Source organism: Oncorhynchus tshawytscha, linkage group LG14 (genome assembly GCF_018296145.1).
Source record: "Oncorhynchus tshawytscha isolate Ot180627B linkage group LG14, Otsh_v2.0, whole genome shotgun sequence".
Taxonomy (NCBI): Eukaryota; Metazoa; Chordata; class Actinopteri; order Salmoniformes; family Salmonidae; genus Oncorhynchus; species Oncorhynchus tshawytscha.
The window spans coordinates 14203844-14218030 of NC_056442.1; the positions used below are offsets into that span (position 1 = coordinate 14203844).

The 14187-nt window shown below is 43.8% G+C and overlaps 1 protein-coding gene across 1 annotated transcript in view; it reads right to left on the minus strand.

Moving 5' to 3' along the window:
- Positions 1 to 14187, minus strand: part of LOC112267738 (partitioning defective 3 homolog B-like) — an 85813-nt gene that overhangs the window by 31776 nt on the left and 39850 nt on the right. The window contains exon 7 of the mRNA XM_042296649.1: positions 2500 to 2608. Within this exon, the coding sequence (XP_042152583.1) occupies positions 2500 to 2608 (109 nt within the window). The remainder of the gene's footprint in view (positions 1 to 2499; positions 2609 to 14187) is intronic.

Consider the following 14187-nt stretch of genomic DNA (forward strand, 5'->3'; position numbering starts at 1 on the left):
GAGCTGAAAGTTTAGAGGGACGGCCAGGTCTTGGTAGATTTGCAGTGGTCTGATACTCCTTCCATTTCAATATTATTGCTTGCACAGTGCTCCTTGGGATGTTTAAAGCTTGGGAAATATTTTTGTATCCAAATCTGGCTTTAAACTTCTTCACAACAGTATCTCGGACCTGCCTGGTGTGTTCCTTGTTCTTCATGATGCTCTCTGCGCTTTTAAAGGACCTCTGAGACTATCACAGTGCAGGCGCATTTATACGGAGACTTGATTACACACAGGTGGATTGTATTTATCATCATTAGTCATTTAGGTCAACATTGGATCATTCAGAGATCCTCACTGAACTTCTGGAGAGAGTTTGCTGCACTGAAAGTAAAGGGGCTGAATAATTTTGCACGCCCAATTTTTCAGTTTTTGATTTGTTAAAAAAGTTTGAAATATCCAAGAAATGTCGTTCCACTTCATGATTGTGTCCCACTTGTTGTTGATTCTTCACAAAAAAATACAGTTTTATATCTTTATGTTTGAAGCCTGAAATGTGACAAAAGGTCGCAAAGTTCAAGGGGGCTGAATACTTTCGCAAGGCACTGTATATATATTTAAAGATGGAGAAATGCTACACGCTCCTCTATATTCTTTTCAATTAAACATTTTCCCCAGCGCGGTACGAGGCACAACAGAAGAATGGGCCTTGTGTGACCTCGTATGAGCAGCGCAATACTCAAGTGTCATTAAATCTTAAAACATTCAAGGCTACCAAACTAGGCTGCTGAAAAGAGCAAAGACAGACAGCTGAAAGGAGGGCACAATATAGGCTACGCAGGGAGACACGGGCGCAACAATTGCCAGAGTGAATGAAATGTTGAAACATTTTGATTTACTCTCTCTCTCTCTCTCTCTCCGTGTATACATCGTGACGATTGGTCTGCTGTCTCTTCCCATTTAACTTACAGTATTTCAATTTTGTTCTCAAGGTTTACCTCACACATTTTACATAGGCTACACAGGAAATAGGTTTAACATGCTTCTATAAAGGTCTCAAGATGCTTTCGGTCTCTGCCTGTGATTTCATTGGAGTCTCTGTTTAAATGATAATGTTCCATAAGCAGCTGCCTCAGGGGAAGCACCTACAGCTGTGCTGTTTGACGTGGTGTGTGTTTCCACAGCAACTAACAATGAGAGGATGGCGAGTTGCCTCACACTCACTGCCTCCTAATTGTGTTTGAACAAGGGTATTCGAAGGAACACACAACAACCGATTCCAAGAGGCATCGTTAGGCTGTTTCAGCGTGTGAATAATGTTCTTTGACGGATCAAACAGAACCGGGGAGCATGAGGATGGTTTAATTGTCTCAGTGTTTGGAGAACGTTATAAGACGGTTCCACACACGCAGCCAGAAGTGAGCAAGAGAGGAAAGTGAAAGAGAGCATGTTTGTTTCGGGCTGAGCAGTAGCGCTAAAAAGATCATATGAAAATGTCACCACCTTAATGGTTATTTGCTTAAAGAGAGAGAAATAGAGAGAGAAAGAGGCGACTGTAGAACACTTAATCCTAACAAGAGAGAGCTACAAATAAAACAGCCAGGCAGGCTCTAAGAAAAAAAAATGGATCGATGCACCCCCTTTTGCCCTCAGAACAGCCTCAATTCTTTCGCTGCTTGGACCCTACAATGTGTTGAAATCGTTCCACAGGGATGCTGGTCCATGTTCACTCCAACACTTCCCACAGTTGTGTCAAGTTGGCTGGATGTCCCTAGGGTGGTGGACCATTTTGATACACAGGAGAAACGTTTGAGCGTGAAAAACCCAGCAGCATTGCAGTTCTTCACACCCTCAAACCGGTGCGCCTGGCACCTATTACCATACCCCGTTCAAAGGCACTTCAATATTTTGTCTTGCCCACTCACCCTCTGAATGGCACACATACACAATCCATGTCTCAATTGTCTCAAGGCTTAAACCTGTCTTTAACACATACTAGCCACATCTACACTGATTGAAGTGGATTTAACAGTTGACATCAACAAGGGATCATAGCTTTCACCTGGAGTCACCTGGTCAGTCTTTGTCATGGAAAGAGACATGTTTTGTACCCTCAGTATATAGAGTGCTTAGGATCTCCTTTCTCTCAGAGCCAGGGTGTGTTTGTCCCAAATGGCACCCAAGCTCGGGCTCTGGTCCAAAGAGCACTTTCTAAGGAATAGAGTGCCATTTGGGAAGCGAGCAGATAGACACTTGATATCTCTAGGCAGTGGGCAGGGACTCGAAGTATGGATTATCATGGAGTTAATCTCCATGTTCTGCTGAGATGATGCGCGTAAACCACTTGTGGTGGTTAATCTAGTCGTTGTGATCTGCGTAGGCACAGCAGGAGGCGAGCCAGAGGACTCCAAGTGAGGACACACACACATTCATGTCCACACTCATACATTCAAGCACCCACACAGATGCATAATGTGCCCGAGCACACATGCGCATGCACACGCATGCCCCCACACTCACTCGTGGTGGGTCGTAGTCGAGGGCTCTGCGGCGGCTGACCCCTAGCTCTTCGTAAGCAGGCGCAGCACGGGCCTGCTGGAGCTCTCTCCTGAGCTTCTGGTCACGCTCACTGAGAGCAAGAGAAATTAAAAAAAAGAGAGAGAGAGAGCTCCAATAAAATCACAGGAAGACACAGGAACCATACATGTAGAATGCACTCTGCATTACACAGAAAGAGACAACAGACCAATATAAGATGAGAGAGAGCGAGCGAGAGAGCAGGAGTTCACCAAGTTTGGTAACCCACACACACACACAAATATACAAATTTATGCACACACACCCACACACATACCCACAAACAAACTAGACTCCCAATCTCTCCCACTCATACTAATGATGTGACCCAAGGCAGGTATTGATTCTGGGGCAGGAGTGAGAGCTTCATTAGAGGGGAACCAGCACAGGCATAAATGCTAGAAGTTCCTTTAATGACCATGGCCTTAATTAGCAGGCCTGGCTGGTGCTCTGGTGGTGCGCTGACAAGAGGATGTGTATGCGTTGCTCTAAATCGTCCTACCTCCTGTCAATGGGGACAGACTGAGGCAGACATCCATTGATATGCAGAGTCTTCTCTCTACCCAACCCAGCCGAATACACAGAGGAACAGACTGACAGACAGAGCTGCAGTCCCTCACCTGCCACACAATCAAAAACAGACACACACACACAAAACGCAATACCCTGCAGCTACCGCCACTCAGGGACTAATACCAACTTGAAATTTAGGCGCATAACTTGAGTTCTCGCCTAATTCTTCCATTGATTTAAATGCGCAATTTACAATAGGGCCAAATTAGAACACGGTCCTAAAGGAATACGTGAAGACTAACCCTTGGTCTTCACGTAGCATCGTTGATGTCATTTGTTTTGAAATTGAGGACTTCACTGTTTAAAATATGGACCAATCCTTTCATCCATCACCAACTCAACTCCCCACCCCCCTCCATCCATCCCCCTTCTAACCCAGTAGCTACAGCAGCTGAGCAGGGACATTCAGGGCAGAGAAATAAAGACATTTTCAAAAACCCATTCATGCGGTCTTCGGACCATCATTAGGGCTGCCATCTTGATTGAGCATGCATGTCGTCTCTCGTAATGAATTAAAAAAATAAAAATATTCAAATTATTGCTCCAACTTAATCTCGCACACCTGATTCTAACAATTAACTGGTTGATAAGCTCATGTTAGTTACAACTGGGGATAGAGCGAAAACCTACAGGAGGGTAGCTCTCCAGGAATAGGGTTGAGCAGCCCTGCATTATGAAGAGCACTTCTTTTAGGGACTAGGGTGGTGCCATTTTAGACACAGTCCATGTGAAGGTTCAGCACATACCTACTAAATGACTCCCCATTCATTCTGTTAACCTTTTTGGGATAGGGGGCAGCATTTTCACTTTTGGATGAATAGCGTGCCCAGATTGAACTGCCTTCTACTCAGTCCCAGATGCTAATATATGCATAATATTACTAGTATTGGATAGAAAACACTCTGAAATTTCTAAAACTGTTTGAATGATGTCTGTGAGTATAACATAACTCATATGGCAGGTGAAAACCTGAGAAAAATCCAACCAGGAAGTGGGACATTGAGGTTTGTAGTTTTTCAAAGCTTGGCCTACCGAGTACAAATCGAATCAAATGTATTTGTCACATACACATGGTTAGCAGATGTTAATGCGAGTGTAGCGAAATGCTTGTGCTTCTAGTTCCGACAACGCAGTAATAACCAATGAGTAATCTAACCTAACAATTCCAAAACTACCACCTTATACACACAAGTGTAAAGGGATAAAGAATATGTACATAAAGATATGAATGAGTGATGGTACAGAACGGCATAGGCAAGATGCAGTAGATGGTATCGAGTACAGTATATGAGATGAGTAATGTAGGGTATGTAAACAAAGTGGCATGGTTTAAAGTGGCTAGTGATACATGTATTACATAAAGATGCAGTAGATGATATAGAGTACAGTATATACATATACATATGAGATGAATAATGTAGGGTATGTAAACATTATATTAAGTAGCATTGTTTAAAGTGGCTAGTGATATATTTTACATCAATTCCCATTATTAAAGTGGCTGGAGTTGAGTCAGTGTGTTGGCAGCAGCCACTCAATGTTAGCGGTGGCTGTTCAACAGTCTGATGGCCTTGAGATAGAAGCTGTTTTTCAGTCTCTCGGCCCCTGCTTTGATGCACCCATATTGACCTTGCCTTCTGGATGATAGCGGGGTGAACAGGCAGTGGCTCGGGTGGTTGTTGTCCTTGATGATCTTTATGGCCTTCCTGTGACATCGGGTGGTGTAGGTGTCCTGGAGGGCAGGTGATGCGTTGTGCAGACCTCACTACCCTCTGGAGAGCCTTACGGTTGTGGGCGGAGCAGTTGCCATACCAGGCGGTGATACAGCCTGACAGGATGCTCTCGATTGTGCATCTGTAGAAGTTTGTGAGTGCTTTTGGTGACAAGCCAAATTTCTTCAGCCTCCTGAGGTTGAAGAGGCGCTGCTGCGCTTTCTTCACGATGCTGTCTGTGTGGGTGGACCAATTCAGTTTGTCTGTGATGTGTACGCCGAGGAACTTAAAACTCTCCATTACTGTCCCATCGATGTGGATAGGGGGGTGCTCCCTCTGCTGTTTCTTGAAGTCCACAATCATCTCCTTAGTTTTGTTGACGTTGAGTGTGAGGTTATTTTCCTGACACCACACTCTGAGGGCCCTCACCTCCGACCTGTAGGCCGTCTCGTCGTTGTTGGTAATCAAGCCTACCACTGTAGTGTCGTCCGCAAACTTGATGATTGAGTTGGAGGCGTGCATGGCCACGCAGTCGTGGGTGAACAGGGAGTACTGGAGAGGGCTCAGAACGCACCCTTGTGGGGCCCCAGTGTTGAGGATCAGCGGGGTGGAGATGTTGTTACCTACCCTCACCACCTGGGGGCGGCCCGTCAGGAAGTCCAGTACCCACAGGGCGGGGTCGAGACCCAGGGTCTCGAGCTTGATGACGAGCTTGGAGGGTACTATGGTGTTGAATGCCGAGCTGTAGTCGATGAACAGCATTCTCACATAGGTATTCCTCTTGTCCAGATGGGATAGGGCAGTGTGCAGTGTGGTTGAGATTGCATTGTCTGTGGACCTATTTGGGCGGTAAGCAAATTGGAGTGGTTCTAGGGTGTCAGGTAGGGTGGAGGTGATATGGTCCTTAACTAGTCTCTCAAAGCACTTCATGATGACGGAAGTGAGTGCTAGTAGTCGTTTAGCTCATTTACCTTAGCTTTCTTGGGAACAGGAACAATGGTGGACATCTTGAAGCATGTGGGAACAGCAGACTGGGATAAGGATTGATTGAATATGTCCGTAAACACACCAGCCAGCTGGTCTGCGCATGCTCTGAGGGTGCGGCTGGGGATGCCGTCTGGGCCTGCAGCCTTGCGAGGGTTAACACGTTTAAATGTTTTACTGACGTTGGCTGCAGTGAAGGAGAGTCCGCATGTTTTGGTTGCGGGCCGTGTCAGGGGCACTGTTTTGTCCTCAAAGCGGGCATTGAGATATGGATGAGGTTGCACTTCCTAGGGCTTCCACTAGATGTCAACCGTCTTTAGAAACTGGCTTGAGGATTCTACTATAAAGGAGGGGCTCATAAGACCTCAGTCAGTGGCCTGGCAGAGAGCCTTGGTCACATGACGTGCGCTCCCGACAGAGTTACTTCTCGTTCCAGTGCTTTTTCGTTTGACATGTTTCTAAAGGACTGTAACGGAACTGAGTTTTTGTCTGGATGAAGTGCCTGCGCCTCATGAAGATGGATTACTGGGCTGAACACGCTAACAAGTGGCTATTTGGACATAAATGATGGAACAAATCAGTCATTTATTGTCGAACTGGGATTCCTGGGAGTGCCTTCTGATGAAGATCATCAAAGGTAAGTGAATATTTATGGTGTTGTTTCTAACTTTGTTGATTCCAAAATGGCGGATAGTCCTCTGGCTGTTTTGGGTTCTGAGCGCCGTTCTCAGATTATGCTTTTTCCGTAAAGATTTTTTGAAATCTGAAACAGCGGTTGCATTAAGGAGAAGTCTATCTTTAATTCTGTGAATAACACTAGTATCTTTTATCAATGTTTATTATGAGTATTTCTGCAAAATCACCGGATGTTTTGGCATCAAAACAGATTTTTGGATATAAATATGCACATTATCGAACAAAACATACATGTATTGTGTAACGTGATGTCCTATGAGTGTCATCATTTCTGCTTTTTGTGACTCCTATCTTTGGCTGGAAAAATGGCTGTGTTTTTTCGACTTGGTGGTGATCTAACAATCATATGTTATGCTTTAGCTGCAAAGCATTTTTGAAATCGGCCTCCTGGGTGGCGAAGTGGTTAAGGGCGCTGTACTGCAGCGCCAGCTGTGCCATCAGAGACTCTGGGTTTGCGCCCAGGCTCTGTCGTAACCGGCCGCGACCGGGAGGTCCGTGGGGCGATGCACATTTGGCCTAGCGTCGTCCGGGTTAGGGAGGGATAGGCCGGTAGGGATGTACTTGTCTCATCGCGCACCACTCCCTTTTCACAGGACAAATAACTGCGAGGTACGGGTAAATTATAAATTATTTATATGAACACATGGCGTGAAATGGAACTGTTAAATGACATGCAATGTCTAAATCTGGCTTCTCTATGGCCTCTGCATGATGAATCAACAACGCTCCGGGTGGGGACAGACAGCCCATCTCAGTATGGAGCGCAGTTCACAATGCATGTACAGCAGACCTATCTCATCATGGTAACTTACTTTTACTGTGACAGGTAGGCCTGCATTTTCTGCAGCATGGTCTATGCAGTAATATAAAGACGGAATGCGTGTCTGATTTACCCATCTCTATATGGCTTTCGGGGTCACCTTATTTATTAATTGTAAAGATGATATATACAAATGTATTTTTTATTTCAGCTTGAATATCAATGCACGCGTGAGCACTCCCACAGTCTTTCTCTCTCCATCAACTGCATTCAAATTGCATCCACACTAAATAATCCTGTTCTAGATTGACACAATATATATATATATATATATGAGAGAGAGAGACTCCTGGACCTAATGAAAAATGTTTACCCAAGAGAACATATAGCTTGCTCCATCTATGGGCTTTTAGGTTGTTCCTGTTGTGTGTAATGTGCAGTAGCCATATATAATATATGTATTGGATAATGGCACAATCATTTGGGCTTGGCCTCATTAAAGGCCTCATTAAATGTCTAATGTAGGGCTCATAAGGCTCAGGTAGCGTCAGGCTTGAATTTCGATCAAAGCTCTAATCATCGGCCTATTCATATGCTTTACAATTGAAGGACAATTCCAGTTTTGGCGGGAAATACCAGGTTATCTGGGAGAAAAGTGATTTATTCTCAGGATGGAACAATTGTCAATAATATTTAACCCTAGTGGGAACTGGGCAGAGGGTTCTTTACTTCAGTCAACTGTTTAACAGAATACAAACATTTCAGAATAATGTGGGAGGTTATAACTCCTCTATTAAGCATACACTTTAGGCAGAAAGCAGAAATACTAAGATTAGAGAATTGGTGATTCAGCTGGCCTTTGAGGCCAGGTACACCCAAATGCACCATGTCTATGCAGGCACGTGTGTGTGTGTGCGTGTGTGTGTGCGCATCGAAACCAGGTTGTCATCAGAAGCTAATTTCCCATCGTTTGCCACCCAGACACCAGGGAGCCCAGAGCACCAATGGAAAGTTCAGTAAAGGGTAAAGATATTTATTTTTCCTCTTATCCAGGGGGAGGGATGTGGGAGCCAGAACTTTCAGAACCTTCCATTCCCTTTGGTCTCAGGGATGTTTGTCCAACCTGTGCGTGTGTGTGTGTGTGTCCAACCTCAGGAGGGCTAATTAGGGAGACTTGGCCATTGAACTAGGGCCACCGGGACTCGGACTGTCTCTGACTGGCCACATCAAAGAGAAGACAGGACAGAATGAAGGAAAGTTTAAGTAAACCGAATTGGTGCTGTATTGATCATCCGTTGAGGAACGTTGCAATTATGGTGGCTGAGAGGGCAATGGTGCAACGAGTCGGTCAGCATAGTTCTGGAGAACTCCAACCACACCATCTCCCCGTCTTTCCTACTGAAACCACTAGTGCATACTGTCCTTATAGGTTGCAGATGGACTAGTGTCTAGGACTAGGGCTATATACAGTTGAAGTTGGATGTTAAAATACACCTTAGCCAAATACATTTAAACTCAGTTTTTCACAATTCCTGACATTTAATCCTAGTAAAATTCCCGTCTTAGGTCAGTTAGGATCACCACTTTATTTTAAGAATGTGAAATGTCAGAATAATAGTAGAGTGATTCATTTCAGCTTTTATTTCTGTCATCACATTCCCAGTGGGTCAGAAGTTTACATGCACTCAATTGGCATATGGTAGCATAGCCTTTAAATTGTTTAACTTGGGTCAAATCTTTTCGGATGCCTTCCACAAGCGTCCCACAATAAGTTGGGTAAATTTTGCCCCATTCCTCCTGATAGAGCTGGTGTAACTGAGTCAGGTTTGTAAGCCTCCTTGCTTGCACACAATTTTTCAATTCTGCCCACCAATGTTCTATGGGATTGAGGTCAGGGCTTTGTGATGGCCACTCTAATGCCTTGACCTTAAGCCATTTTGCCACATCTTTGGAAGTATGCTTGGGGTCATTGTCCATTTGGAAGACCCATTTGCGACCAAGCTTTAACGTCTTGAGATGTTGCTTCAATAAATCCACATAATTTCCCTTCCTCGTGATGCCATCTATTTTGTGAAGTGCACCAGTCCCTCCAGCAGCAAACCATAGTCTGGCTTTTTTATGGCGGTTTTGGAGCAGTGGCTTCTCCCTTGCAGAGCGGCCTTTCAGGTTATGTCAATATAGGACTCGTTTTACTGTGGCTATAGATACTTTTGCACCTGTGTCCTCCAGCATCTTTACAAGGTCCTTTGCTGTTGTTCTGGGATTGATTTGCACTTTTCACACCAAAGTACGTTCATCTTGAGGAGACAAAACGCATCTCCTTCCTGAGCGGTATGACGGCTGCTTGGTCCCAAAGTGTTTATACTTGCGTACTATTGTTTGTACAGATGAACGTGGTATCTTCAGGCGTTTGGAAATTGCTCCCAAGTATGAACCAGACTAGTGGAGGTCTACAATTGTTTTTCTGAAGTCTTGGCTGATTTCTTTTGATTTTCCCATATTGTCAAGCAAAGAGGCACTGAGTTTGAAGGTAGGCCTTGAAATACATCCACAGGTACACCTCCAATTGATTCTCAATGTCAATTAGCCTATCAGAAGCTTCTAAAGCCATGACATCATTTTCTGGAATTTCTTAAACTGTTTAAAGGCACAGTCAACTTAGTGTATGTAAACTTCTGACCCACTGGGTTAAATAATAATCTGTCTGTAAACAATTGTTGGAGAAATGACTTGTGTCATGCACAAAGTAGATGTCCTAACCGACTTGCCAAAACTATAGTTTGTTAACAAGAAATTTGTGGAGCTGTTGAAAAACGAGTTTATTGACTCCAACCTAAGTGTATGTAAACTTCTGACTTCAACTGTACATTCTGTATTCCGACGTTCATATTTCTTATTTAACTACATTGAAATACGATACATGGCTTTATAAGAAACTCCTCAGGTGACTATTTTTTGTTCCCTCTTTCCTCCCTCTCCCTGGTCTGTGGAGAGACTAGATGACCTTTTCTCTAATAATATTTGGCAAGCGTTTTTATCCACAGGTCCACCCCTAGTGTCGCTGTAATCAAATGTGACACCCATCCATGGACGCACCTGCCATCGAAGTCCTAATAAAAACATTTCCGGGCGCTAAATTATGTAGACACTTCAGAGTCAACTTGCTCCTCTCTGACAGGTGAGGGGGGAGGAGAACGCATCACTACTGAGCATGTGCACATCAAACACACACACACACACACACCACACACGTGTACACACAAACACACACTATAATTCAGCAGCATTGGATTCTAGACTGGAGGGTTGCTAGGTTACAAAAAGGCTTCGCAGCAAAACCACTGAGCGGGTTTGAGTGTGTGTCGGCAAAGCTGTGTGTCCATATGCATGAATGAATCAATGAATGGGTGCGTTTCGCAAGCAGATGTGTGTTGTAAGTCTGTAAATGTGTGTGTGGTTGGAACACAGGACCATGTGGTGTAACTAAACTATCATACAGTCAATTCCAACCAGAATAAGTTGATCATGTTACGCTGTTGCTAGCTCGAGTTAGTCTTCCATTACACATGTCAGTAGAATATGGAGCGTTCAGATTATGCTGCTGTAGTCGAGCAGGGAGAGGAGACGGAGAAAGAGAGGCAGAGACAAAGAGAGAAAGAAAAGGAGAAAGGGAAAGCGAGAGGGAGAAATAGAAAGAATGAGGGAAGAGGAAAGAAGAACAGAATGGTGGAGTAATTAAGTGGCCAGTTAGAGGAGAGGAGTCTAACTGATCTGTCAAGCTTGCTAGACTGTGGCTAATTATCCTCCCCTTTTTTCCCCCTCTCTATGTCTGACTCATTCCCTTCATTGCAGTCAATCTATTATTTTCCTATCCCTCTCTCTCTTTCCTTCCCTCTATCACAAATCGCCCTCTAACTTTCAAATAAAATAACATTTTATTTGCCATATGCTTCGCAAAACAGGTGTAGACGAACAGTGAAATGCTTACTGACTGACGGGTCCTTTTCTCACACATGCAGAGTTAGGATAAAACATTTTTAAAAGAAAAAGTAAATAGTGACATGAGGAATAAATACACAGTGAATAATGAATAACAATAACGAGTAAAAATAGCATGGCAATATAAAAGGGAGTACCAGTACCGAGTCGATGCGCAGGGATACGAGTTCATTGAAGGAGCTATGCCCATATACAGTGGCAAGAAAAAGTATGTGGTTCACCCTTTGGAATCACCTGGATTTCTGCATAAAATGGTCATAACATTTGATCTGATCCAAGTCACAACAATAGACAAACACAGTGTGCTTAAACTAATAATACACAAGTTACTGTATTTTTCTTGATCATGCCACAGCATCTCAAATCGGGTTGAATACATCATTTAAACATTCAGTCTGGGTCTGAAAAAGTAAGTGAAACCCCGAGGCTAATGACTTCTCCAAAAACTACATGGAGTCAGGAGTCAGCTGACCTGGATTTGAGTTTGCTATTCACAAGAAGCATTGCCTGATGTGAACCATGCCTCGAACAAAAGTGATCTCAGAAGACCTAAGATTAAGAATTGTTGACTTGCATAAAGCTGGAAAGGGTTACAAAATGATCCGTCTACGGTTATACAAAGTGTCTATAATTGGAGAAAGTTCAGCACTGTTGCTACTCTCCCTAGGAGTGGCCGTCCTGCAAAGATGACTGCAAGAGCACAACGCAGAATGATCAGTAAGGTTAAGAAGAAACCTAGTGTCAACTAAAGACTTACAGAAATCTCTGGAACATGCTAACATCTCTGTTGACAAGTCTATGATACGTAAAACACTAAACAAGAATGGTGCTCATGGGAGGACACCACGGAAAAAGCCACTGTCCAACAAAACCCATTGCTGCACATATTTAGTTCATGAAAGAGCACCTGGATGTTCCAAATGATTCTGTGGACAGATGAAACTAAAGTTGAGTTGTTTGGAAGGGAGTGGGGAGGGGAAAAAAAGGCACAGCACACCAACATCAACACCTCATCCTTGCTGTAAAGTATGGTGGAGGGAGCATCATGGTTTGGGACCATTTTGCTGCCTCAGGGCCTGGACTGATTGCTATCATTGACGGAAAAATTAATTCCAAAGTTTATCAAGACATTTTGCTGGAGAATGTAAGGTTACCTGTACGCCCAATTGAAGCTCAACAGAAGTTGGGTGATGCAACAGGACAACGATCTAAAGCACAGAAGTAAATAAACAACAGAATGGCTTCAACAGAAGAAAATACACCTTCTGGAGTGGACCAGTCAGAGTCCTGACCTCAACCCGATTGAGATGCTGTGGCATGATCTCAAGTGAGAGTGATTCACACCAGACATCCCAAGAAAATTGCTGAACTGAAACAGTTTTGTAAAGAGGAATGGTCCAAAATTCCTCCTGACCGTTGTGCAGGTCTGATCTGCAACTATAGAAAAAATTTGGATGAGGTTATTGCTGCCAGAGGGTCAACCAGTTATTAAATCCAAGGGTTCACATACTTGTTCCACCCTGCACTGTGAATGTTTACACAGTGTGTTCAACAAAAGACATGAAAACATAATTGCTTGTGTGTTATTAGTTTGAGCAGACTGCATTTGCCTATTGTGTTGAATTAGATGAAGATCAGATAACATTTAATGACCAATTTATGCAGAAATCCAGGTAATTCCAAAGGGTTCACATACTTGTTCTTGCCACGGTAGGTAGGGGTAAAGTGACTAGGCAAACATGGTAGATAATAGACAGTAGTAGCAGCATATGTGGTGCGTGTGAATGTGGCGTCAGTATACGTGTGCGTGTCGTGTGTGCGCACGTTCTATGTGTATGTAGTGTGTGTTGGGGTTTCAGTGTAAGTATGTGTGAGTGTGTGGGTAGGATCCAGTGTGTGTGCGCAGAGTCAGCACAAGAGAGTTGGTGCAAAAAAGGGTCAATGCAGGTAGTCTGGGTAGCATTTTGATTAGCTATGTAGCAGTCTTGTTTAGCAGTTTTATGTCTTGGGGGTAGATGCTGTTCAGGGCCCTGTTGGTTCCAGACTTGGTGCACTAGTACTGCTTGCCGTTCGGTAGCAAAGAGAACAGGCGTTTGACAATTTAGAGGTTGTTTGTTACCTCTCTCTCTTTAAAAATGACACCATCTCCTTAATGATTCTAAACAGCGTACATTAAATGTTTGCTTCGGGCAAAGCTTGAGGCTCTGCAGACCCTAAACCCCCATGCTGACAGACGCTACAGTACAGTCTACTGATAAATGATGCATCCACGGCTGCGCGTTGGGTTGTTAGCATTCGGAAAATATTCAGACTCCTTGAGTTTTTCCACAGTTTGTTGTGTTACAGCCTTATTCTAAAATCGATTAAATCGTTCTTTCCCTTCTCTCATCAATCTACACACAATACCCCTTAATGGCAATGCAAAAACAGGTTTAGAAATTTTAGCAAATGTTTAAAAAAAACTTTTTTTTAAATGAAATCACATTTAAATAAGTATTCAGACCTTTTAATCAGTACTTTGTTGAAGCACATTTGGCAGCGATTACAGCCTTGAGTCTCCTTGGTTATGACGCTACAAGCTTGGCACACCTGTATTTGGGAAGTTTCTCCCATTCTTCTCTGCAGATCCTCTCAAGCTCAGTGAGTTTGGATGGTCATTCCAGAGACGTTTGATCGGGTTGAAGTCCGAGCTCTGGCTGGGCCACTCAAGGACATTCAGACTTGTCCCAAAGCCACTCCTGCATTGTTTTGGCTGTGTGCTTAGGGTCATTGTCCTGATGGAAGGTGAACCTTCGCCCCCAGTCTGAGGTTTTCATCAAGGATCTCTCTGTACTTTGCTCTGTTCTGCATCTTTCCCTCCATCCTGACTTGTCTTGTGGTTCCTGAAGCACTGTCTATAAGCTTCAG